This window comes from Stegostoma tigrinum, chromosome 8 (genome assembly GCF_030684315.1).
Source record: "Stegostoma tigrinum isolate sSteTig4 chromosome 8, sSteTig4.hap1, whole genome shotgun sequence".
NCBI classification, from domain to species: domain Eukaryota; kingdom Metazoa; phylum Chordata; class Chondrichthyes; order Orectolobiformes; family Stegostomatidae; genus Stegostoma; species Stegostoma tigrinum.
Genome location: NC_081361.1, coordinates 83,988,746 through 84,016,693, shown reverse-complemented (window position 1 = coordinate 84,016,693; position 27,948 = coordinate 83,988,746). Strand labels below are relative to the sequence as shown.

At 45.2% G+C, this 27,948-nt stretch overlaps 1 protein-coding gene and 1 long non-coding RNA gene across 12 annotated transcripts in view; one reads left to right on the top strand and one right to left on the bottom strand.

Moving 5' to 3' along the window:
• The window catches only part of LOC125456346 (choline transporter-like protein 3), a 195,778-nt gene that overhangs the window by 100,182 nt on the left and 67,648 nt on the right, over positions 1-27,948 (top strand). For 8 of the 11 annotated variants that reach the window (XM_059648053.1, XM_059648057.1, XM_059648059.1 and 5 more), the window contains one exon: positions 3,107-3,211. In XM_059648053.1, the coding sequence (XP_059504036.1) occupies positions 3,107-3,211 (105 nt within the window). Of the gene's footprint in view, positions 1-2,987; positions 3,016-3,106; positions 3,212-19,933; positions 20,041-27,948 lie in introns of those variants that run through there. The other 3 variants (XM_059648060.1, XM_059648052.1, XM_059648054.1) reach the window with 2 other exon arrangements.
• LOC132209908 (uncharacterized) lies at positions 502-27,793 on the bottom strand. Its single transcript, XR_009446075.1, has 3 exons — positions 27,596-27,793; positions 16,637-16,827; positions 502-606 (listed from the first exon to the last, which is right to left on the bottom strand). It is a non-coding gene; the product is annotated as an uncharacterized LOC132209908 (long non-coding RNA).

Here is a 27,948-nt window from a genome sequence, read left to right as displayed (position 1 = left end):
ACATCCACAAGGTACCCTGCTGCAACTTGCCAGACTCCTTTGACAATACCTTCCAAACCTGTGACCATGTAGAAGGTTAGCAACAGCAAATACATGTGAGCGCCACCACTTGCAAGTTCCCCTCTAAGCCACTCACCTTCCTGATATGGAAATATATTGGTGTTCCTTCATAGTTGTGGGGTCAAAATCCTAAAAATTCCTTCCTAATAGCACCATGAGTGCACCCAAATGGACTGCTGCAGTTCAAGAAGGCAGCTCACCATCACCTTCTCCCAGGGCAATTAGAGATGGTCAATAAATGCCAGTCTGCCCAAAATGCCCACCCACCTAAGAACAAACGCAACAATGTAGAAAAATATATGGCAGTTACATAAACACAGATCCTGATTTTTTTTAAAGGTAATAGGTCCACTTCAGGATCGATGGGTTCCACACAACAAATAATGTTTCTTTGACACAAGCACTCATTTACTGCAGAAGTTTTAACCTTTCAGAATTTTTGCAGATTATTTATTTATTTATTTATTTATGCAGATTATGTGATTTTGTCTGAGATCTGAAACAAAACCAGGAAGTATTCGAAATATTCAGTAGGTCAAGCAACACCTGTGGAGAAAAACAAAGTTGACAAAATGTTTCCGGTTGATGAAAATTCAGCATTGTTAGCACTTTCTATTTTTAATTACTTTTGGACACTATATAACACATTGGAAACTATGACCAAGAAGATTGGCTGCATGGATCAGTAATTATATTTTGGCATTATGCTTGGGTCAGTTCTACACAGTGGAATATGGTTGGCTTACTGCAACTGAAGGGTGCAATGATTCTTTCTGGTTGGAAGAATGAGGACAGACAATTGTATTATTATATTGCAAGATGACCAAAAGAGCAGAACCGGGGGATATATGTGCACAAATCATTGATGATAGGCAGGTCGAAAATACAGTTCAGGAAACATATAGTATCTCAGACATTGGAACTCTGTGCTCTTACCTCCAAAGCAAAGAAGTTGTTATAAACTTGTTTATAACCTGGGTTGACCTCAACTGGAGTATTGTGTCTCATTCTAATACTTTTGGAAGGATGTGAAGACGTTAAAGAGAATGTAAAGATTAGATCCAAGGATGAGGAACTTCACTTAACTAGGCTAGATTGGAGAAACTGACGCTGTTCTGATCTGAGCAGAGGCAATTTAGAGGAGGTCTGACACTGCTTAAAATCGTCATGATGGCCTGTACAATGTAGGGAGAAAGACGCTACTTTAAAGTGACTTGTGTGATGCTACTTTGGCTTTAAGAGGTCTATTTTGACCATTTTTTTTGGTGAAGAAAGGTTGAGACCGAGGTAGCAAGCAATCTGTTCCCATTCAATAAAGTGAATAGCTTGTGAGGCTTTGGAGTTTTTTTTTAAAGATGGAGCAATAGAAGCAGCTTGAATGGGTGGAGTTAAGCTCCCACAGAACCAGGATTTTATTTTCAGTTTTCAGCATTTGCTGGAGTCTTGAAGCCAGATGTGGAAGCTGTTATTCCCCTCTCTGTTACAGCTAAAAGCTGGGGTTCTCTTCCTGTTGCTAGAATTGCATGTGAGACAATCTATTTTACTGAATTTGCCTTTGCCAAAGGTGTGTTTATAAGATGTTACTGTACTGGAACAGTTGCTAGTTCGTAGTTAAATAATCTAGTATTCTCTGAAGTTATTTCAATTCTCCTCTCTGTTGTTTATATTTTAATTGTAGTGCAAGAACAAAGCATGTTTTGCTTTAAGCCTGGTAGTTTGACCAAACAAATTGCATCCAGAACACAACCCCATATATTTCCCTCCTAAAAATAAGAAAAAGTTGGGGTCCAGGCAATTTTATGGGCTTTGGTCTGGTCCATGACACTAGTGACAAAAAAGTATTGGGGATATGATGTGAAACTATTGTATGCAGTGAAGGGTTAGACTAAGAATGTACTATCTAAGAGAGTAGCAAAGGCAGACTCATTCAAAGGGGTACTGGATGATTATCGGAAGGGAAAACAGTTTACACATCTATGGGGAGAAAGGCCAGGGAATGGGACTAAATAAGTTGCTCTTACAGAAAACTGACACAGACACTATGGGGTGAATGGTCTTATCTGTGCTGTACCTGTTTCGTGATTCCATGGTTCTATGGAATCCACTATCAGCCTGTATGTCCGGGAATTTGAGTCAGAAAACATTTTTGACATGTTGAGGTGGGCAAATAATTCAGTTTATCCCTAACCCATCCATTTAGCCTAATCCAGCAAATTCAGAGTCATGATTTCCAGCATATTTTTAAAAGCGGCTAATGGCTATGAATTAGTAATGATTCTAAACAAGACAATATTGATTGATTTACACAAAAATTCAGTTTAAAAATAGTTTTGGTGCAAAACATTTTGTTACCAGTGCAAGTATTAATTAAATTGCATAAAATAAAACAAGGAACTGAGGATGGTGAACATCTGTGACAAAAAGAGAAATTGCTGGTGAATCTCAGCAGGTCTGGCATCATCTGAGGGGAGAAAGCAGAGTTAATGTTTCATGTCTAGTGACTGTCATCAGAATGGATAGCAGCTAGGAAAAGGCGGTATTTATAGTGAAGATGGGGTTGGGGGAGAGTTGTGTGGTTAGATGGAGATGGAGCACAGAGAGAGAGAGAGATAAAAGGTAGTCCAGAGGATTATTGCTAGTATGCCAGGATAAAAAAAGTAGCTGAATAAGTGATAATGAGGGCTAAAATATGAGAGATTATGTAGGCTACGATGGAAGCAACCCATGTCATGACAATACTGGGGTGTGGATATGGGTTAAAAAAAAGGTAGGACTTAATCAAGTTATAAAGTCATTGAACTCGATGTTGTGTTGTAAAGGATCCAGGATCCCCAAATGGAAAATGAGATGCTATTCTTTGAGCCTATGCTGAGTCTGGATATACTGGAGCACTGCAGACAGGAATGTTGTCATGGGAACATGTGATGTTTATTTCTCATGCCCTGCTTTCGAAATGTATGAAAGCTCAAAGTAAAAATTATAGAAGAGATTAGATTTTAATCAAGCAGTGACCTTTTCTCATATTAAAGTTGATGTTTTATTTCAGGTATCTGGTGAAGATATATCTCATAGGGAATGGCGACCACAGATTTATAGAAGATGCACAGATCTCTTATGGCTCATTATCTTCTGTCTGTTTTGGGGTGGAATGGTGAGTATGTTGAAATCTGAGTAGGCAGCAATAATGTATTGTTCAGCCAAAATCAACATTGAGTCATACAGCATGGAAAAATACTTTTCGGTCCAACTAGCCCACACCAACCATGTTCCCAAACTAAACTAGTTCTACCTGTCGGCATTTAGCCCATATCCCTCCAAATCTATATTTCATGTACTTAGCCAAATGTCTTTTAAACACTGTAACTGTACCAGCATCAATGACTTCCTCTGGCAGTTCATTCCACACGTGAACCACTCTGTGTAACAAAAGTTGCCCCTCATGTCCTTTTTTAAAACTTTCTCCTCTCACCTTAAAATATGGTCCCTAGTTTTGAACTCTCCCACCCCAGGGAAAAGATCCATGCTATTCACCTTATCTATGCCCTTCATGATTTCATAAACCTCTGTAAGGTTATCCGTCAACCTCCTATGTTTCAGTGAAAAAAGTCCCAGACTATTGTTATAACTCAAACCCTCCATTCCCAGCAACATCCAAGCAGAATCACTGAATTTAATGTTTGCAGTCGTGGTCTGACAGCAGGAGTTTTTTGCTGCTTAGTTAGATCAAATCCAGCGAACATTTTCATAGAATCATAGAATCCCTACAGTGTGGAACACACTCTTCGGCCCAACCAGCCACACTGACCCTCAAAGCTTCCCATCCAGACCCATCCTCCTATGACCCACCTAACCTACACATCAGTGAACACCACAGGAAACTTGTTGTGGCCAATCCCACCTAGCCTGCGGACCTTTGGACATTCCTATGGGCATGGACTTGGAGAAGAACGTATGAACAATACAGTGAAGTCTCCCACAGCTACCTAGAATACACCTCCTCCCACCCACCCTCCTGCAAAAATTCCATCCCCTATTCCCAATTCCTCTGCCTCCACCGCATCTGCTCCCACGATGAGGCATTCCACTCCCGCACATCCCAGATGTCCAAGTTCTTCAAGGACTGCAACTTGCCCCCTACAGTGGTCGAGAACACCCTTGACCGCATTTCCCGCAACACATCCCTCACACCCCTTCCCCGCCACAACCGCCCAAAGAGGATCCCCCTCGTTCTCACACACCACCCCACCAACCTCCGGATACAACGCATCATCCTCCGACACTTCCGCCATCTACAATCCGACCCCACCACCCAAGACATTTTTCCATCCCCACCCTTGTCTGCTTTCCGGACAGACCACTCTCTCCGTGACTCCCTTGTTTGCACCACACTGCCCTCCAACCCCACCACACCTGGCACTTGCCCCTGCAACCGCAGGAAATGCTACACTTGCCCCCACACCTCCTCCCTCACCCCTATCCCAGGCCCCAAGATGACTTTCCGTATTAAGCAGAGGTTCACCTGCACATCTGCCAATGTGGTACACTGCATCCATTGTACTCGGTGTGGTTTCCTCTACATTGGGGAAACCAAGCGGAGGCTTGGGGACCGCTTTGCAGAACACCTCCGCTCAGTTCGCAATAAACAACTGCACCTCCCAGTCGCAAACCATTTCCACTCCCCCTCCCATTCTTTAGATGACATGTCCATCTTGGGCCTCCTGCAGTGCCACAATGATGCCACCCAAAGGTTGCAGGAACAGCAACTCATATTCCGCTTGGGAACCCTGCAGCCCAATGGTATCAATGTGGACTTCACCAGCTTCAAAATCTCCCCTTCCCCCACCGCATCCCAAAAACTGCCCAGTTCGCCCCCTCCCCGCACTGCACCACACAACCGGCCCAGCTCTTCTATACTCTCCTCTCCACCTATCTTCTTTTCTCTCCATCTTCGGTCCGCCTCCCCCTCTCTCCCTATTTATTCCAGAACCCTCACCCCATGCCCCTCTCTGATGAAGGGTCTAGGCCCGAAACGTCAGCTTTTGTGCTCCTGAGATGCTGCTGGTGCTGCTGTGTTCATCCAGCCTCACATTTTATTATCACGGACTAAGGAACCTTAGGTTAGAGCAATCGATTTTTCAGTTTACAGGTTTCATTCATTTCACACTGTACCATGGGCCCTAGTGAGATGTTATGACAGCATGCTGTTTACTGCATCATGTACAGTACTAGTCACTTTACATAGGAAGGATGTTAGATTTCTTGGAAACAATTTAAAGAATGTTTCCACGACTGATACCCAAAATTATCAGATTGCCTTGTGAGGAAAGGCTATACAGGCTAGGCCGTATTCTCTGAAGTTTAGAAGATTCAGAGGTGACTTAATTGAAACAGATCTTGAGGGGGCTTGACCAGATGGATGAAGAATGGTTGTTTCCTCTTGTGGGGGACTCTATAACTAGGGGCCATTGTTTAAAAATAAAGGAATGGCCATTTAAAGCAACTGAGAAAATAGCTTTTCTCAGAGGGTTGAGACTCTTTGGAATTCCCTTCCTCAAAAAAAACTAGAGGTTTTAAAGTCTTAAATTTTTTTTGAAGTGGAAAAGCAGAGATTCTTGATTACCAAGGGGTGAATGATTACGGGGGTGTACGCAGGAATGTAAAGTTAAGGCCAATATCAGAATAGCCATGAGTTTATTGAATGACTGAATAGGCTCAAAGGGCTGAGTAGCTTACACTTGTTCTTTACAAGTGTAAATTTTTATTTTATTCATTAGTGGGATGAGGGCATCACTGGCTGGCTGTCATTTATTGCCCATCCCTAAGTCTGGATATAAACCAATCACCAACAACATCTTAAAATATGGTACACATATTCTGAAGATTCCCACTTGCCAATCTCTGAAATATAGTCACGTCCAATAGTCCTTATATTTCTTTCTTGTTGTGGAAATTGTCCAAAGGATGGGATTTGAGTTGGAACTGACTGCTTTGGATCTGCTCCTCTTTTGGGTGCAGTCAGGGTACAACTCCCTGACAGACATCTCCCTCGTCCATTTGCCCTTTGGTCAATGTGCATGATGTTTACATGATACAGGGATGCTTGTTATATAAGGTTAGCCACTTTACCTTCTCTCCCAGTGGTGAAGCAAGGTGTTATCCAAACTTCAAACTCTCAATTCTTCCCATCAAGAATGGCAGAGACAATACCATTTTTTTAAAAAGAAGAAAATTTTAATGTATTTGTGAAGCAGAGGAACATGCGGAGCAGAGAAATGGATTAGTGTGGCTTGCTGATACAAGGAAACAAGAGAACAGAACCATCAGCAGCAGAGATATGTCAGGAAAACTAATTAGAAACAAAATGGGGAAACAGAAACTGAACACATCTAGAGAGAGCAATTTAAACAAAGAGCAGGAATTCAGCAGAGAGGCATTGGGAGAGAGGAGAGTGTGTGCTCAAAGTAAAATTAAGATGTGATATCAGAGGAAAGCAGATAAATGATTAGCTAGTGATTGTCTGGTGGCCATTTCTGTTTCACTGTTGTCCAAACTAAGGCATTTCAAACTGAGAAGTTACTAAGATACTAAGCAATTATAATAAGTAACAAGAGCAGCTGGTGAGTGAGTACTGTCTTTTGAAGTATTATTTAGTTTCGCTGGTGAGCTATGTTAAGTATTAAAGTGCTGGAATTTGTGAATTGTAAAATTTTAACAACGTTTCATTGAACAGTCACCCAGCAGGACTTTGAACCTGGTGGTTAAGACCAATATAACACCAACAATTTCAGTTATTATAGGAATTAGTGGTAGGGTTAAAACAGAGAAAATAAATAATTGGATCAAATATTGAAGTAGTTAATTAAAACTATTAGGCATGCCAGGGCAGGGGATGTGTTGTACTTGCAGAATAAAGGAGCTCCTGTACATCAGTATGGTCCACAGCAAGCACGTCTTTAGTAAGTGTTTACAGCTCAAATGGTTTTGGCTCAGAATTCATGAGTTGGAGGCTGAACTGCAGATATTGTGATATTATCAGGGAGGGGAGTAATTACCTGAGTATTTTGTACAGAGACCAGGCCACACCCCTTATGTGAGGGTCTTCTGGTTTGGTCACTGTTCGGAGAATTGAGGGTGTGACTGCAAGTGAGGCTTGTAAAGAGACACAGAGGGCAGGAGTCTTGACCTTTGCAGTTGACCAACACATTTGAGGTTCATTCAGCTTGTTTGGGTGAGAACAAGGGCTGAAAGGTGATGACGTAATTGACTATGAGCCCTTCATACAGGAAGCCATTCAAGTGGGATGAACAAAAAGGACTGTAGAAGTACTAGGGGACAGTGGAGTGAAGGGTTTTGACAATGTTTTGTGCAGCAAAGAGCCAAAGGGTCATGTTGTCCTCTCAGGGCCATGGCTTGGGAGACATCTGCTCTGGATTGGAGGATTCAGTCATTGTGATCTCTGTCGGGACCAATGACAGAGCTGCACAAGGAAAGAGGTTTTGTATAGCCAATATGAAAAACTAGGCACCAAACTCTAAAGCAGAATCTCAAAGGCAATCACTCCTGGTTTGTTACCTGATTCACTTACAAATTGGCATAAGGCAAATCAGATTCGAGAGGTAAATATCAATATGTGGCTGTAAGACTGGCATGGGAGAAGTGGGTTCCAGTTTATGGGACACTGCCACAAGCTTGGGCCAGTCTGCACCTGAACCATGCAGAGGGTATTGTTCTAATATACTATACAACTGGGGAAGTAGAGAAGGTTTACAGACAGGAGGAAGGGTTCAAATTTGGGGAAATTTGGTAAATCAATGAACAGAGACAAGGCAAGTGAGAAACTTATTAATAGTAAATGATAGACAATGACAGGAAACAATGGACTACAAATCTAGGATAATCAGTAGATAAGGCTCGAAGTTCCTAAATAAATTGATAAAACTAAAGTCTCTGTATCTGAGTGTGCAATAGCATTCAAAACAAAACAGATGAACTAATAGTGCAAATGGAAATACATAAGTACAACCTCCTATTATTAAAGATTCATCTCTGAACGTTACCATAGATTGGGATCTGAATAGAGTTAGAACATAGAACATAGAAAAGTGCAGCACAGTACAGGCCCTTTGGCCCACAATGTTGTGCTGTGGAATAATCCTAATCCAAAAATAAAATAACCTAACCTACATTCCCCTCAATTCACTGCTGTCCATGTGCATGTCCAGTTATTGAGATAAACAGCATGGAAACAGACCCTTTGGTCCAACTTATCCAAGCTGACCAGATACCCTAAATTAATCTAATCCCATTTCCCAGCATTTGGTCCATATCCCTCTAAACTCTTCCTATTCATGTACCCATCTAGATGCCTTTTAAGAATTTAAGTGTAGCAGCCTCCACCACTTCCTCTGGCAGCTCATTCCATACACGCACCATCCTCTGCATGAAAAATTGCCCTTCCAGTCCCTTTTAAATCTTTCCCCTCTCACCTTGAACATATGTCCCCTAATTTTGGATTCCCCTACCCTCCCTTCCACTATGATTACAATCTCTTCCTGTCCCACATCCACACACAAACTGGAGGATGAACACCTCATATTCTGCCCAATAGCTTAAACATGGAATTCACCAGTTTTAAAATCTCCCCAACCCCCCGCCTTGTGCCACTTTCAACCCTCCCTCTCATAGCCACCTTCTCGACCTGACACAACCTGTTCATCTTCTTTCCCACCTATCCACCCTACCCTTTCCACCAACCAATTCCAACTACTCCCTACCTGCATCCAGCTATCAGCACCCCACCTAGCTTTCCTCAGTCCCACCCCCTTCTCCCTCTATTTATTTCTCAACTCCTTGCCCCCTCTCCCATTTCTGAAGAAGGGTCCCGACCTGAAAAGTCAACTTTCCTGCTCCTCTGAAGCTGCCTGGCCTGCTGTGTTCCTCCATTCTACACTGTTTTCTCTCTGACTCCAGCATCTGCAGTTCTTGCTATCTCCTCTGGGAAATATGTGTTGCCCAATTTCTGGCCTTGCACATCCCCAACCTTTAATATTTCAACATTGTGGCATGTCTGCAGTCGCTGGGATGCTAAGATATAGAATTCCTTCACAGTTAAGTTTTCTGTTCCGTTATTCCAATTCCCACTTTAAGGCACTCATTAAAACCTACTCCTTGAGAGAGCTTTGATCATCTGACCTAACATCATCTCATAGGCCTTAGTGTTTGATATTATTGCTTTGAAGTGTTTTCTGCCATCTTACTATGTTAAGACACTAATTAGATACATGTTAGGTAATTAATTATATCTCAGCATTTCCCAGCACACCCTGAACTAAATCAGTATTCCTTGCAGATTGAGGTCCAGTGATCGATATGGATCCAGTTACAGCTTTACATGGCAGTCCACCTTGGCAGAACCCAACGTCAGAGTGGCCCTATTAATGACCCTTGTGTCACTATTGTCTTACCAGAGCGGAGGGCTGCTTTCTCATTAGAGAGAGATGACTGGTGGTGATTTAACCCGAGGTCCACCATACCGCCAGCACGGGGAAAGGCTGGGAAGGAGAGTCCTTCATGGTAACCTCAGGAGGTGATGGGAAACGAACCCACGCTGTTGGCATCACCCTGCTTCTCAAACCAGCCGTCCAGCCAACTGAGCTGACGCAACCTTAGCCTTTGAAGTGACAGCAGGAGGCTACCTATATTCTGTATAAGTTATTTTAACCATTTCTGTGACACCAGGGAGGGCGTGAATGTTTCACCTTCACACCCCAGCACCCCTTCCTCAGAGAAATCATATCCACCGGCAAGTCTCTTCGTACCAATGCTGCACACACCCTCCCCATTAAACTTTCCTGCGCCTCCCCCCCACCATTGTCACCAGCCTTTGTTTTTAATGAAGTTAAAGTGTTCCAGCTGTCCCGCATTCTCATTTTCTATTTGTAGACTGTTCACACACTAAACATTCTGTCAAAAAAATCGATGTCATGGCAAAATCAACTCAAGTTTTGGCGAGAAGTAGTGTACAGACCTCAGAGGGATGTTGTGGTTTGTTTATTCACATAACCATGTAAACACTTGAAAATCTTTCTGCACTGGCTGTGCCAAAAGCAATATAAGGAAAGATTGAAATGCAGGTTTAGTGGATTTTTTTCCTTAGTTTGTGCAAAATATTTACTTCAGAATAATAATTAATCTCTTTCCTTTATGTACTCCCCCCACCCCCTCCCCACTGTGCGTTTATATTCATTTAATGTAGAAAACTTTAATCAGTTTGTGAGGTAGTTACCTCAAAGAGAATCATAAAGACTCAAACTAAAAGGACAAGTAACCCTGGAATTTTTCAGCAGCTGGTAACCTGATTCTGGCATGTTGAGTATGTGAGGAATGCAGGTGCCTGAATGGTGATGATGAGTAATTCATCTTTATCTCATTGTTCCGCCCTTTGCTCTGACTTAGCTTGCAGCTTCAGCCATAACATAATCTTTCAAGCAGGGCATACCACACTGTAACAACTCACTATGTGGGCAAGTAAATTCTCCTGACCCCACCAGTCCCGCTTCTTACATCACTTATCTTGTTTGAGTCACTTGAATTGTCATCTCCATACCTAAGTGAGGCATAAAACAACAAGGATTACGGAGCATCAGAGATAATGGGAACTGCAGATGCTGGAGAATCCAAGATAATGAATTGTGAGGCTGGATGAACACAGCAGGCCAAGCAGCATCTCAGGAGCACAAAACTGACGTTTCGGGCCTAGACCGTTCATCAGAGACGGGGATGGGGTGAGGGTTCTGGAATAAGTAGGGAGAGAGGGGGAGGCGGACCGAAGATGGAGAGAAAAGAAGATACGTGGAGAGAGTATAGGTGGGGAGGTAGGGAGGGGATAGGTCAGTCCAGGGAAGATGGACAGGTCAAGGAGGTGGGATGAGGTTAGTAGGTAGATAGGGGTGCGGCTTGGGGTGGGAGGAAGAGATGGGTGAGAGGGAGAACAGGTTAGGGAGGCAGAGACAGGTTGGACTGGTTTTGGGATGCAGTGGGTGGAGGGGAAGAGCTGGGCTGGTTGTGTGGTGCAGTGGGGGGAGGGGACGAACTGGGCTGGTTTAGGGATGCGGTGGGGGAAGGGGAGATTTTGAAACTGGTGAAGTCCACATTGATACCATTAGGCTGCAGGGTTCCCAGGCGGAATATGAGTTGATGTTCCTGCAACCTTCGGGTGACATCATTGTGGCACTGGAGGAGGCCCATGATGGACATGTCATCTAAAGAATGGGAGGGGGAGTGGAAATCGTTTGCGACTGGGAGGTGCAGTTGTTTGTTGCGAACTGAGCGGAGGTGTTCTGCAAAGCGGTCCCCGAGCCTCCGCTTGGTTTCCCCAATGTAGCGGAAGCCACACCGGGTACAGCGGATGCAGTATACCACATTGGCAGATGTGCAGGTGAACCTCTACTTAATGTGGAATGTCATCTTGGGGCCTGGGATAGGGGTGAGGGAGGAGGTGTGGGGGCAAGTGTAGCATTTCCTGCGGTTGCAGGGGAAGGTGCCGGGTGTGGTGGGGTTGGAGGGCAGTGTGGAGCGAACAAGGGAGTCACGGAGAGAGTGGTCTCTCCGGAAAGCAGACAGGGGTGGGGATGGAAAAATGTCTTGGGTGGTGGGGTCGGATTGTAGTTGGCGGAAGTGTCTGAGGATGATGCGTTGTATCCAGAGGTTGGTAGGGTGGTGTGTGAGAACGAGGGGGATCCTCTTTTGGCGGTTGTGGCGGGGGCGGGGTGTGAGGGATGTGTTGCGGGAAATACGGGAGACGCGGTCAAGGGCGTTCTCGATCACTGTGGGGGGAAAGTTGCGGTCCTTGAAGAACTTGGACATCTGGGATGTGCAGGAGTGGAATGTCTTGTCGTGGGAGCAGATGCGGCGGAGGCGGAGGAATTGGGAATAGGGGATGGAATTTTTGCAGGAGGGTGAGTGGGAGGAGGTGTATTCTAGGTAGCTGTGGGAGTCGGTGGGCTTGAAATGGACATCAGTTACAAGCTGGTTGCCTGACATGGAGACTGAGGGGTCCAGGAAGGTGAGGGATATGCTAGAGATGGCCCAGGTGAACTGAAGGTTGGGGTGGAAGGTGTTGGTGAAGTGGATGAACTGTTCGAGCTCCTCTGGGGAGCAAAAGGTGGCGCCGATACAGTCATCGATGTAGCGGAGGAAGAGGTGGGGTTTGGGGCCTGTGTAGGTGCGGAAGAGGGACTGTTCCACGTAACCTACAAAGAGGCAGGCATAGCTGGGGCCCATGCGGGTGCCCATGGCCACCCCCTTAGTCTGTAGGAAATGGGATGAGGAAGGATTATGGAGCAGTTATCTCTGCTGATAAATGGGACATGAAAGGATTTGAACAGTGAGGACACAGTGAGCTTGATATCTTTTGGTGAATAATCAATCAACAAATCATTTCAGTTCATGCGATACTCAGATGAAGTACAGGAAGTAGATTATCCCCATTGGAATCAGAGCCACTCCTCTTCCTACTCTGCTAGGGCTTTCTGTTGTTTAATAATTTCGAGCATATCACTGCCTTCCACACAAGGTGACGGCAGAGTAGAATGTTTCAGCTGAACCTTATCCTTTTCTTTCTTTCCCTCTTTCTTTTGCCTTTTCTTTTCTCCTCTTTGCTCTTCTCGGCCTCATGGGCTCAGACCTCCCGGCCTCAGCGCAGAGCCGATGAGGCGGCCTCCTGACCCAGCTTAGAGTCCTCTTGGCCCACCGTGGACTGCCAGTCCCGGAGTGATTCCAGGCGGATCTCCTGGCCTCATGAATCCCAAGGTGAAGCCTGGCACAGTTTGGAGTCAAGGCCCAGTACAGGCCGGAGATGAGGTGCCATCATGGACTGGGTTGGAAAACTGTTGTTCTGAACTATTTTCTTTCCCCCCATTTTATAATTTATTTCTAAAATCTGCAATGCTGGACTTTTTACTTCTCTAAGAACTTTAACTGAAGAAGATGTACCTAGGGACGTTTATGCCTAAATGGCACTGCAAACAGTGACTTGTACACTTTTCACTGTATAAGGATTTTTTTGAAAGGTGCCCCACAAGTCTTTGTTTTTCCTGCCTCTCCCAGTTTATGTACAGGGATAAAACTGGGTAAAGTTTACAACTGGGATTGATGTCTGTGAAGGCTTTCACTCAATCATCCAGGATGCATGAATACTATCTGAGAGAGTGAAAGAAATAACACTAGGAAATGGTCTAAAGGTCTTGTTTGTTAAAGTGGGATCTTCATATTTATCTGCATGTATCCTGTCCAATTCTTTGTATTCCCAAAAATTAAAATATTTAGCACAAGTGCATTTAGTCAAGTAATAAGTGTTTGCATTCATATAAAGCCACCTCCATCTACAGTTACATATTTTTAAATCCACATGTTCGTGCTCTGGAAGTTATAGAGTCATAAAGATGTACAGCACGGAAACAGGCCCACTGGTCCAACTCGTCCATGACGACCAGACATCCTAAATTAATCGAGTCCCATTTGCCAGCGTTTGTCCCATATCACTCGAAACCCTTCCTATTCAAATACCCATCCAGAGCATTTTAGCTGTTGTAATTGTACCCGCCTCCACCACTCCCGCTGGCAACTCATTCCATACACGCACCACCCTCTGCATGGAAAAGTTATCCCTTAGGTCCCTTTTAAATCTTTCCCCTCTCGCTTTAAACCTATGGTACCTAGTTTTGGACTCCCGCATCCCGGGGAAAGACCTTGGCTATTCACCCTATCCTTGCCCCTCATGATTTTATAAACCTCTATACAGCCACCCCTTAGTCTGCGACATTCCAGGGAAAATAACCCCAGCTTATTCGGCCTCTCCCTATTGATCAAGCCCTCCAATCCTGGCAACATCCTTGTAAATCTTTTCTGAACCCTTTCAAGTTTCACAACATCCTTCCTATAGCAGGGAGACCAGAATTGCACACATTATTCCAAAAGTGGCCAAACCAATATCCTGAGATAGTAGGAACTGCAGGTGCTGGAGAATCTGGTTGAGACTACAAGGTGTATTGCTGGATGAATACACCAGGATAAGCAACATCAGAGAAGCAGGAAAACTGATGTTTTGGGCCTAGGCCCTTCTGAAGAAATGTTAGCTTTCCTGCTCCTCTGATTCTGCTTGGCCTGCTGTGTTCATCCAGCTCTACACCTTGTTACCTCAACCAGTATTCTGTACAGCCACAACATGACCTCCCACCTCCTATACTCAATGTGCTGACCAATAAAGGCAAGCATACCAATTGCCTCACTATCCTGTCTACTTGCCACTGCACTTTCAAGGAAATATGAACCTGCTCTCCAAGATCTCCTTGTTTAGCAACACTCCCCCGGACCTTAACATTAAGTGTATAAGTCCTGCTCTGATTTTCCTTTCCAAAATGCAACACCTCACATTTATTTAAATTAAACTTCATCTGCTGCTCCTTGTCCCATCTGATCAAGGTCTCATTGTACTCTCAGGTAACTTTCTTGGCTGAGGTTGTTGACTTGCTCACCGAGCTGCCTTGTTTTCATTTAGATGTTTCATCACCATGCTAGGGAACATCATCTGTGAGTCCTCCGATTAAGCAATGCTGTTCTACTCTGCTTGGAATTTATGCTGTCCAGTTCATTATGGTGAGTAGTGTCAATTCTGATTTTGATCTGTATGGCTTTGTATATGGAGTCCAATTCTGTATGTTTGTTGATTGCACGGTTACTATAATTACATTGTCCCAGTTAAACTGAAAAACCTATAGAAGACCAGGCCAAACACGAAAATGCATGGGAATTCCTGGAGGAATGGTTCTCTACCCATAATGCAATCAACAAACATATAGAATTAGGCCCCTGTACAAACCCATACAAATCAAAATCGGAAATGACACTATTCATCATAACAGACCGCACAGTATAAATTCCAAGCAGAGTAGAATAACATCGCTTCGTTGGAGGTTCCACTGATGATGTTACCTGGCATGATGACGAAATGTCTGAACGAGAACAAGTCAGCTCGGCAAGCGGTCAGCAATCTCACCCACGACCTGAGCTACAGATCTTTGCTTAAACCTTAAACCTTCTTGGCTGGCCACTACACCACCAATTTTGCTGTAATCTGCAAATTGGCTTCGGTTCGCAATAAACAACTGCACCTCCGAGTCGCAAACCATTTCCACTCCCCCTCCCATTCTTTAGATGACATGTCCATCATGGGCCTCCTGCAGTGCCACAATGATGCCACCCGAAGGTTGCAGGAACAGCAACTCAGAACAGCAACAGAACCCTGCAGCCCAATGGTATCAATGTGGACTTCACCTGCTTCAAAATCTCCCCTACCCCCACCGCATTCCAAAATCAGCCCAGTTCGTCCCCTCCCCCCACTGCATCACAAAACCAGCCCAGCTCTTCCCCTCCACCCACTGCATCCCAAAACCAGCCCAGCCTGTCTCTGCCTCCCTAACCTGTTCTTCCTCTCACCCATCCCTTCCTCCCACCCCAAGCCGCATCTCCATCTCCTACCTACTAACCTCATCCCACCTCCTTGACCTGTCCGTCTTCCCTGGACTGACCTATCCCCTCCCCACCTCCACACCTATACTCTCCTCTCCACCTATCTTCTTTTCTCTCCATCTTCGGTCCGCCTCCCCCCTCTCCCTATTTATTCCAGAACCCTCCCCCCATCCCCCTCTCTGATGAAGGGTCTAGGCCCGAAACGTCAGCTTCTGTGCTCCTGAGATGCTGCTGGGCCTGTTGTGTTCATCCAGCCTCACATTTCATTATCTTGGCTAAGTTGATAGGTGTTTTAATCTTCAGCATTATCTTGTTAAATGGGGGGACTGACATCTCCTCACACACCATCTCTTATAAAAGCCAGACATTTGGCTTTCAGTTTGTTTTATTAATGTCTTTAATAGTAAATGAGAAATATTCTCTGCCATTTATCTCACCATGTATTTTAGCAGTTGTGGTCAAGGATACGTGGGTAACTTGTCTGATGTTTGTTGTGTATTAAGTGGAAGCTTGAACTCATAGTTAGTATATGCTGCATAGCTAAAGCACAGCTAATAGTGTATGTACTACAACCCCTGCTGATAGTAATGGTGGACAGACCCCAGAGTGTGACCTGACTTGATAAAACATAATTTTCTTTTACTTGCCATGGAAGACAGTTACTGAATGAATTCACAAGAGACTGCCAGTGCACTGTAAACAGAAGAACAAAAAATGCAAACTGAATTGGTCGTGAAGAACAAACAGTTAAACATTGAGACCATTATGCTGGAGGTAGTGTTGGTACCGTCAGTGCTGGTAGCGTTGAGGTTGGTAGTTGAATAGTCATTCCTGTTAGTTGATTAAACCATCCTTTTACCCAAGAAGCAGGTCTGCACTGTGCATCCTAACTACTTATGTTGTAGTGAATCCCACCTTTAATGTTAGGGGAGACAGTAGCCTAGTGGTACTATTGCTGGACTGTTAACCCAGAGACCCTGGTAATATTCTGGAGAGCTGGGTTTGAATCCCACCATGGCAGATGGTGGAATCTGAATTCAATACATACCTGGATTTAGTATTCTAATGATGACCATGAATCCATTGCTGATTGTTGGAAAATCCCATCTGGTTCACTAGTGTCGTTTAGAGAAGGAAACCACCATCCTTATCTGGTCTGGCCTACCCATGACTCATAACTGTCCTCTGGGCAATTGGGGATGGGCAATAAATGCTGGCCTAGCCAGTGATGCCCTCATCCTGTGAATGAAAAAGAAATATAAGCACAGTTGGGATAACAAGGGGGAGAGCTGGATGAACACAGCAGGCCAAGCAGCATCAGAGGAGCAGGAAAGCTGACGTTTTGGGCCTAGACCCTTCTTCAGAAACGGGGGAGGGGAATGGGATTCTGAAATAAATAGGGAGAGGGGAAGGTGGGTAGAAGATGGATAAAGGAAAAGACAGGTGGAGAGGAGACAGACAGGTCGAAGAGGTGGGGGTGGAGCCAGTAAAGGTGAGTGTAGGTGGGCACGTAGGGAGGGGATAGGCCAGTCCAGGGAGGATGGAGAGGTCAAGGGGGTGGGATGAGGCTAGTGGGTAGGAGATGGGGGTGGAGCTTGAGGTGGGAGGAAGGGATAAGTGGGAGGAAGGACAGGTTAGGGAGGCAGGGACAAGCCGGGTCAGAGACAATAGGAACTGCAGATGCTGGAGAATCCGAGATAACACTGCTCCTAAGATGTGATAATGGGAACTGCAGATGCTGGAGAATCCAAGATAATAAAGTGTGAAGCTGGATGAACACAGCAGGCCAAGCAGCATCTCTGATGAAGGGTCTAGGCCTGAAACGTCAGCTTTTGTGCTTCTGAGATGCTGCTTGGCCTGCTGTGTTCATCCAGGTTCACACTGTATTATCTACTGCTCCTAAGATGCTGTGTTCATCCAGCTCCACACCTTGTTATCTGGGGACAGGCTGGGCTGGTTTTGGGATGCGGTTGGGGGAGGGGAGATTTTGAAGCTTCACCGCATGCTCCCAGGAAGAGCTCGAACAGTTCATTCACTTCACCAACACTTTCCACCCCAACCTAAAGTTCACCTGGACCATCTCTGATACCACTCTGCCCTTCCTGGACCTCTCTGTTTCCATCTCTGGCAACCACCTGGAAACCAATATCCATTTCAAGCCCTCCGACTCCCACAGCTACCTCAAATACACCTCCTCCTACCCACCTTCCTGCTAAAATGCCATCCCCTATTCCCAATTCCTTCGCCTCCACCGCATCTGCTTCCAAGATGAGGTATTCCACTCCCAAACATCTCAGATCTCCTCGTTTTTCAAGGACCGCAACTTCCCTCCCCTCAGTGGTCGAGAACACCCTCGACTGTGTATCCTGCATTTCCCACTACTGATCCCTCACACCCCCTCCCCGCAATAACAACCAAAACAGAATCCTCCTCGTCCTCATGTACCAACCACCAACCTCCCTTTCCCTCCCCACCCTTATCTGCTTTCCGGAGGGACTGCTCTCTCCATGGCTCCCTTGTCAGGTCCACACTCCCCTCCAGCTCCACCACACCTAGCACTTTTCCCTGCAACTGCAGGAAGTGCTACACCTGCCTCCGCTCCTCTCCCCTCACCCCCATCCCAGGCCCCAAGAAAACTTTCCACATCAAGCAGATGTTCGCCTGCACATCTGCCAATGTGATATACTGCATCTGCTGTTCCTGTTGTGGCCTCTTCTACATCTGGGAAACCAAGCGGAGGCTTGGGTACCACTTTGCGAAACACCTACGCTTGGTTCGCAACAAAGAACTGCACCTCCCAGTCGCGAACCATTTCAACTGCCCCTCCCACTCCATAGACGACATGTCCATCCTGGGCCTCCTGCAGTGCCACAACGATGCCACCCAAAGGTCGCATGAACAGCACCTCATATTTCGCTTGGGACCCCTATAGTCCAATGGTATCAATGTGGATTTCACAAGCTTCAAAATCCTCTCTCCCCCAACCATATCCCAAAAACAGCCCAGCTTGTCCCCGCCTTCCTGACCTGTCCTTCCTCCCACCTATTCCCTCCTCCCACCTCAAACCCCACCCCCATCTCCTACCTACTAACCGCATCCCGCTCCCTGACCTCTCCGTCCTCCCTGAACCAACCTATTCCCTCCCTAACTCCCCACCGACACTCACCTTTACTGGCTCCACCCCCATCTCTTTGACGTGTCTGTCTCCTCTCCACCTATCTTCTCCTTTATGCATCTTCTATCCCCCTCTCTCCCTATTTCTTTCAGAAACCCCATCCCCTCTCCCATTTCTGAAGAAGGGTCTAGGCCCGAAACGTCAGCCTTCCTGCTCCTCGGATGCTTGGTCTGCTGTGTTCATTCAGCTCTACACCTTGGTATCTCAGATTCCCTAACATCTGCAGTTCCTACTATCTCATAAACTCAGTTGGAGGTGTTTGCTCAATTTAGCCAAGTGTTTCTAAGTGGATTTTAACAATGTTATGTATGAACAACTGTCAAGCTGAGTGAGCAGAGAAATATGGTTTCGATCATTAGAGGAGCTGGAGGAGGGATTATCAAACAGAAAGATCATGGACCTTATTGTAAACAGAGCATGCAGTAGACAATTCAACTCCATAGTAGTAAGATGTATTTAGGGTACACAGCTCTATGTTCAATCACTCGATTTTGTATGGTTTTTGGTGATGAAATGAGATAAAGCCAAGGGTTAAGGAATTGTTTGGCACCCTTCATGAATGTTCTTGTCAGTATAGTCAGTTTTGTCTCATAGTCAAGGACATATAAAGCTTTTGTTGTTCTTTGAAAATGGTTTACATGTTTCTAAACTATGTATTATTGCATCCGAAATTTCAAACAAAGTATACAAATGACAGGAAAACTAATAAATCCAGTTTAGATGGGCTTACATTTTTTGTGTTTAGAGTACTAACATTGTTTATGACCAGAAATTCTTGAGAGAGAGAGAGAATTAATCTAATGATTTCTGCCCAAACAAAGCAATCACTCACAAACATTTGCCATTCCAATTGTTATTCATTGTGGATGTGATGAAACATTCATTAAATAAGTTTCATTCACATGCAGTATTCACTGTGATAGGTAAGGACACAAGAAATAACTAATCCCTAAATTTCAGATTTTACATCATTGATATATTGGAAAATTTTCAAGCCTATTACTGTGTTTGCAACCAGTCTTTTTTTTATTCATTGATGGGATGAGGGCGTCACTGGCTAGGCAGCATTTTCTTTCCCACCCCCAATTGCCCAGAGGGCAGTTCAGAGCCAACCACATAGCTCTGAGATCGTAAGAACTTCAGAAATGAAGAAGGGTCTAGACCCGAAATGTCAGCTTTCCTGCTCCTCTGATGCTGCCTGGCCTTCTGTATTCCTCCAGCTCCACACTGTGTTAGCACATTGCTGTGTGCCTGGAGTCATGTGTAGGCCAGACCAGGTAAGGATGGCACTTTACTTCCCTGATTGACACCAAGTTTATTATACTATAAGTGAACATTAGTTTATTATACAATTACCGGACATTACAATCCAACATTATAATAGCAATCACTGAATTTTACAAATAACTTGAAAGAAAGGAAAGCACTTTATAGTTCAAAGCTTTGCTAAAGCTTCAAGATGTCTTTATGCTTTACAAGTAATTATTTGCCGTTAAGTTGCTGTGTTATCGCACTCAGATCACATTGTTTTCTTAAACAATGACCTCAATGAGCTGAAACCATATTCTCTGAAAAAGTCAAATTATCTTGAGGATATTAAAAATGGAGCTAATATCTATAAGGTTAATTGTTGCCTTCAGCTTTGGATGATGCAGCCCTTGGGCCAATGACTTGTCTACTTGAGCTGTTAGCACAGCAAACATTTTGACAGCTCTTTGGTTCCCTTTTTTTTGACACCCAACGGAATGGACGTGTAAGATATCTGACTGTTTTCAGTTTGTTGGGCTTATTAGCTATAGAGAGCCATTGAGGGGGTATAATCTGGTCTGATCCAATGTAAATTTCCCTTTTGTTAATGGCCCTCCTCAAAGAGATTACAAATACAAAATTGAATGATTGAGCGTGGAGTTGTGTACCGTGAATACATCTTATCACTATGGAGTTGAACTGTCTACTGCATGCTCAGTTTGTTATAAGATCAACCACCCTTCCATTCAGAATAAGAAACAAAAGCATAATCATCTCCAAAGCCCCAGGACAGATTGCAGTGACCATTTACTGATGTATCGTTGAATTTGCAATTAAACTAATTGGTTTCACAATTCCAGTGGGCTACCCAGGAAATCTTCTACTTTTGGAGGGGATCTGTTTTATTTCATTTTAGCGAAAAAAAATCGCCGTCAAACTAACAAGTGAGTGCAAAGTTAGTAAATTGCAATTTTTTTTGTGTGTGCCTTTTGTCCTCAGCAAGTGCACAGCTCATGAGCACCACTTGTGGCTAAACAGAATAATTCACCCATGGTGGATCTGAATGCCAGAAGGAATGATTTTGACACTGAAGTTCCATGGTAGCTTAAAGTTGCCACTTTTGGAAATGGTCAGAAACCACACGACACCAGGTTATAGTCTAACAGGTTTATTTGAAAACACAAGCTTCCAGACCCTCAGTCTTTCTTCAGGTGTTAGTGAGAGAGGGCTTATCAGACGCAGAATTTATAAATAAAAGATCAAAGGTTCACACCATTGAGGATATGCTAAACAAACCCAAGACGCTGTTAAATCTTTAGAAGTTAGTCGACAGATAGAAGGTTTCAATTGATTAATGTTAAAATGTAAAGCTTGTGATTTCAAATAAGCCTGTTGGACAACAACCTGGAGTCATGTGATTTCTGACCTTGTCCACCCCAGTCCAACACTAGCACCTCCACATCATGGCTACCATCGACACCACCAACTGCCAGCTCAATGTGGAGAGGATCTCCAAGAAGACGATGCATATTGACACAGACATCAAGTTCCTACAGAAATGCAAGGGAGCACAAAAGATCCCAAAAGGACTACAGATTGCTCCAGTCGACCTACAGCACTGATTACACTGACAGACTTTGCTGTCACACCTCTCTCAAACTCCTCAATCATCTTGTACAGCAACTCTACAGCATTCACCGTAACCTTGAAATCGAGATAGAGTCCATATTCTCAGCTTGCACTCAGGAGACAGCAGCACAGTTATGGGACACTGCCAAACAGATGAGGCAACGGAACAACACCATCTAATGCACACCAAGAACAAGAAACTGGAGAAACTTGGCATCACCACCAGCAATAACCAAATCTCCCCTGGTACCACCATGGGAAAATAATTCGTTAACTGAATTGACCACACCCTTCAATGGGACAAGATCAAAGTTCTCAGCTGAGGACACGGTTTCTGCCTCACCACCAAATTGGACCCAGTTGGTCTCAGAGCTGACACCAAGGAATTCATCAGGTGAATGTGACTTTGGGAATTCTTCCAAGATGTCAGCAGCGAGCCCAATGATACAGCCAACGATCCGGAACGGTTGACAGAGATCCCCGGGGAAAGCAGGCAAAGGAGTCAAATTGGACCCCTCCAGAGCGCCGTTGCCTGGGGCTTGCCAGGAATGCTCAAGCCATCAGAGAATGTGTGAACACTCTCTCAGGCACAATGCCATGCCAACTGTGCTGTCAAGACCAATCACAACATTATCATCAAACCAACAGACAAAGGAGGAGCCATCGTCATAAAGAATAGAACGGACTGCTGCAAGGAAGCATACTGACAGCTGAACACTACAGACGAGTACCTGCCAATCCAACCAAGGAACGCACCCGCCAACTGAACAGACTGGCCAATACTTCTGATCCAATTCCTCAGAGTACCCTACACACTCTCATACTTCCTCATACTTCCCGCGTAGAGGGCTTCTACTACCTTCCAAAGATACACAAAGCCAACACACCGGGACGTTCCCTTGTATCAGGCAATGGGACCCTGTGTAAGAACCTCTCTGTGGAGGGCATCTTAAAACTTACTACACAGGGAACCCCCAGCTTCTGTTGCAACACTACAGATTTCTTAAAGAAACTCCGCACCCACACACAAGTCAAACCAGAAACATTCCTTGTCACAATGGACATTTCGGCACTCTACACCAGCATCCCCCACGATGATGGCATTGCTGCAACAGCTTCAGTACTCAATACCAACAACTGCCAATTTCCAGATGCCATCCTACAACTCATCGGCTTTATCCTCGACCACACCTTTTGACAACCAGCTCTTCATCTGTACACACGGAACAGCCATGGCGACCAGGTTTGCAACCCAACATGCCAACATTTCCAATGCAAAAGTTCAAACAAGACTTCTTTGCTGCACAGAACCTCCGACCAACGCTATACACCAGATACATTTGACAACATTTTTTTCCTTTGGACTCATGGCGAGGAATCACTACACAGCGACATCAACAAATTTCATCCCACCATCAGACTTGCCATGGACTGCTGTTTATAATCAGTCTCATCCTTGGACAGTCTCAACTTCATCAGGGATGGACACCTCAGTACATCATTCTACTGTAAGCCCATGGATAACCTCATGATGTTTCACTTCCCTAACTTCCACCCAAAACGTATTAAACCAGCCATCCCCTACAAACAAAGAACCTGTTTGGATAAGGAGGAGCAAGACAGATGCCTGAAGGTGTTGAAGGACGCCCTCATAGGAACAGGATATGATGCCTCAACTCATTGATCACCATTTCCAACGTGCCACAGCGAAAAACCATAATGACCTCCTCAGAAGACAGACATGGGATACGACCGATAGGGTGCTCTTTGTCTTCCAATACTTCCTGGGAGCGGAGAAATGATGCCATGTTCTTTGCAGCCTTCGATGCATTATTGATGGCAATTAGCACCTCGCCAAGATCTTCGCCACGCTTCCATTTTCCACCTTCAAACAACCGCTAAACCTTAAACACATCATTGTTCGCAACAAACTACGCAGCTTTCAGGCCAACATCGACAACAACACTATACAACCCTGCCATGGCAACCTCTGCAAGACATTTGTCAGATCTTCGACATGGACACGTGAGACATGGTATATCAGAGAAACCAACATCATGCAACAATCACCAAACAGAAATGTTCCCTCCCACTGAGGGAACACTTCAGTGATCAAGGATATTCAGCCTCGGATCTTCAGGTAAATGCCCTCCAAGGCGGACTTTGGAATACACCACAATGCAGAGTTGCCGAGCTGAGGCTAATAGCCAAGTTAGGTACACCATGTGGATAGCCTCAACTGTGATCATGCGTGGTTCACCCCATTTCCCCCCCCCCCCGACTCTTTTCCCCCCCCACTCTTTCCCACCCCACTTTTTCCCACCCCACTCTTTCCCACCCCACTCTTTCCCCCCCACTCTTCCCGCCCCACTCTCTTCCCCCCCACTCTTTCCACCCCCCCCACTCTTTCCACCCCCCCCCACTCTTTCCACCCCCCCCCACTCTTTCCACCCCCCCCCCACTCTTTCCACCCCCCCCATCTTTCCACCCCCCCCAATCTTTCCACCCCCCCACTCTTTCCACCCCCCCCACTCTTTCCACCCCCCCCACTCTTTCCACCCCCCCCCACTCTTTCCACCCCCCCACTCTTTCCACCCCCCCACTCTTTACACCTCCCCCACTCTTTCCACGCCCCCCACTCTTCCCCCCCCCCCCCCAGTCTCTCTCACACACATAAGAATCTATGGGGTGTATTGGTTTTTGCAGATACAGTGTATTTTGTTCAAAAAGCACACAATATACAGACATTCAGTCAATATGGTGTTTTATAAATTCCTACTTTAGAAATAAAACCAGTCTGATTCCAAAATAAAACACAAACAGATTCTAAACAAGGCCTCACACCTGACATGCATTGTCTGACCTAAAATGTTATCTCTTCTTTACACTGATAAAAGCATTACTTCAGTCAGGACCTTGACTTGAAAGGAATTCGGGGATTTACATATACATATTAATCAATTAAAACCTTCTAACTGATTAAAGATTTAACAACATTTTTGGCTTGTTTAGTACATCCTCATCAATGATGTGAACCTTTGATCTTTTAATTATAAAGTCTGTGTCTGATGCTGCCTCTCTCCAAAACCTGAGAAGGACTGAGGCTCTGAAAGCTTGTGTTTTCAAATAAAACTGTTGGACTATAACCTGGTGTCGTGTGACTTCTGACCTTGCACATCCCCATCCAACAACGGCACCTCCACATCACTTCTGGAAGGTTCTTGTTTTGCTTTATTTTATTCCCTTTTAGGCTTAAGGGGCACTACATCTTTATACTGATTCTATTTTTGTTCGATTCATTCATTACTATATGCATTCAACTGGTACAATAGGAACTGCAGCTGCTGGAGAATCTGAGATAACAAAGTGTAAAGCTGGATGAACACAGCATTTTAGGAGCAGGAAAACTGACGTTTCAGGCCTAGACCCTTCTTCAGAAATGGGGGAAGGGGAGAGGGTTCTGTAATAAATAGGGAGGGAGGGGGAGGCGGATAGAAGATGGATAGAGGAGAAGATAGGTGGAGAGGAGACAGACAGGTCAAAGATGCAAGGATGGAGCCAGTGAAGGTGAGTGTAGGTGGGGAGGTAGGGAGGGGATAGGTCAGTCCGGTGAGATGGACAGGTCAAGGAGGTGGGATGAGGTTAGTAGGAAGGAAATGGGGTTGTGGCTAGAGGTGGGAGGAGGGGATAGGTGAGAGGAAGAATAGGTTAGGGAGGCAGGGACAAGCTGGGCTGGTTTTGGGATGCACTGGGGGGAGGGGAGATTTTGAAGCTTGTGAAATCCACATTGATACTATTAGGCTGCAGGGTTCCCAAACGGAATATGAAGTTGCTGTTCCTGCAACCTTCGGGTGGCATCATTGTGGCACTGCAGGAGGCCCACAATGGATGTGTCGTCTAAGGAATGGGAGGGGGAGTTGAAATGGTCCATGACTGGGAGGTGCAGTTGTTTATTGCGAACCGAGCGGGGGTGTTCTGCAAAGCGGTCCCCAAGCCTCCGCTTGGTTTCCCCAATGTAGAGGAAGCCACATCAGGTACAGCGGATGCAGTATAACACATTGGCAGATGTGCAGGTGAACATCTGCTTGATGTGGAAAGTCTTCTTGGGGCCTGGGTGAGGGAGGAGGTATGGGGGCAAGTGTAGCACTCCTGCGGTTGCAGGGGACAGTGCCGGGCGTGTTGGGGTTGGAGGGAAGTGTCGAGGGAGTCACGGAGAGAGTGTTCCCTCCGGAAGGCAGACAAGGGTGGGAGAGAAAAATGTCTTTGGTGGTGGGGTCAGATTGTAGATGGCAGAAGTTTCGTAGGATGATGCTTTGGATCCGGAGGTTGGTGGGGTGGTACATGAGGACAAGGAGTTTCTCTTTTGGTGGTTATTGTGGGGATGGGGTGTGAGGGATGAGTTGTGGGAAATATGGGAGACACGGTTGAGGGTGTTCTCAACCACTTACAGGGGGGATGTTGCAGTCCTTGAAAAATGCGGTCATCTGGGATGTACAGGAGTGGAATGCCTCATCCTGGGAGCAGATGCGACGGAGGCGAAGGAATTGGGAATAGGAGTTGGAATTTCTGCAGGATGGTGGGTGGGAGGAGGTGTATTCTAGGTAGCAGTGGGAGTCGGTGGGCTTGAAATGGATATCGGTTTTGAGGTGTTTGCCTGACATGGAGAGAGAGAGGTCCAGGAAGGTGAGGAAGGCGTTAGAGATAGTCCAGGTGAACTTCAATCAACTGGGATCCTTTAGGAAGGCACAGTGGATCAGCGGTTAGCACTGCTGCCTCACAGCACCAGGGACTCAGGTTCAATTCCACCCCTGAGTGACTGAATGGAGTTTGCACATTTTCCCCGTGTCTGCTGGATTTCCTCTGGGTACTCCGGTTTCCTCCTCTCCCACAATCCAAAGATGTCCAAGCTAGGCGCATTGGCCATAGGAAATGTGGGATTACAGTGATAGGGTCGGGGACTATGAGGGATGCTCTTCGGAGAATCGGTGTGGACCCAATGGGCCGAATGGCCTGCTTAAAGACCGTATAGATTTTATTTTTCTGAGGGCTACTTTTTTTCCTCAGAGGGTGGTATGTATGTGGAATGAGCTTCCAGAGGAGGTGATGGAGGCTGGTACAATCACAACATTTAAAAAGCATCTGGATGGGTATATGAATAAGAAGGGTTTACTGGGATATGGAATAATCACTGTCATATGGGACCAGATCAGTTTGTGATGTCTGGTTGGTGTGGACAGGTTGGATTGAAGGGTCTGTTTCTGTGCTGTTGATGCTATAACTTCATTTTTACCACTTTCCCCATTCAGCCATTGACCCTGGGAGAACTAAACCAACATGGTGGGTTGAAATACAGGGTGGTGGCTGTTTATGCATGGTACCCGATGGCAATTGTTGGCAATTTTACCATTCATCAGAAATTTAGGTGTACACAATGAACAACTGTATTATCATCTGCTGAAAATGGGGCAAATAAAATTTCCCTCAAATTGTTTCAGTGTGTGTAAGAGAGCACTAAATGTCCCTGTAAACAGTGTTGTGTGTTACGAGGTCAGGAGGGGGTGCATGCCTGTTGCAAATGTCAACATCTGCATTTCTAAAAGCTATCAACCGCAGAATTCCAATAAAACTAGTGTATTTTTCAGCCTTGTACTTTGACTCCCTCTTGTCGAAGCGCACACACTCACACACACACCCTAAGGCAATGTAAACCAATATGTCTTGCTCCACCCCCACTGAAATTTCTCAGTTGTTTTGTCAGTAACTGTGCAGCTTAGGACACTAGTTAAACTGTGTTGACATGGAATTGTTTTTCCTATGGCTCCCAGCGGTTAGATGTGATAGTGTACTGCAGCTGAGCCAGAAGATGTGGCTTGTTTACAAGTCTCGAATCTCCTTGAGAAATGTAAATGAAGTTTGAAGAATTTGATAGCAAAAGGAAGAGCTGTTAATACTTACAGCAATTTGCGGAACCCGTGAGCCATTTGCAGAAGTTGCCAATTTTTGGTCCGACCTAGTAGGGTAGAAGCTACATTCTCATCCAAAGATTCTGACATTAAGAGCCGGGAGATCTGTCAGTCCCAGACAACTCTGTCTTCTCACTCACACCAGCAAAAGTAAAGAGCTGCTCATTTTTCTCAATTCTTGTTTGTAGGACTTTACTCTCTACAGTTTGGCTGTCATATTTACCTACGTAATTATGGTTTAAAGTTCAAAACTAGTTCATTTGATTTTTAATATAAGATAGCAAAGTGTGGAGTTGGACGAACACAGCAGGCCAGGCAACATCTTAGGAGCACAAAAGCTGACGC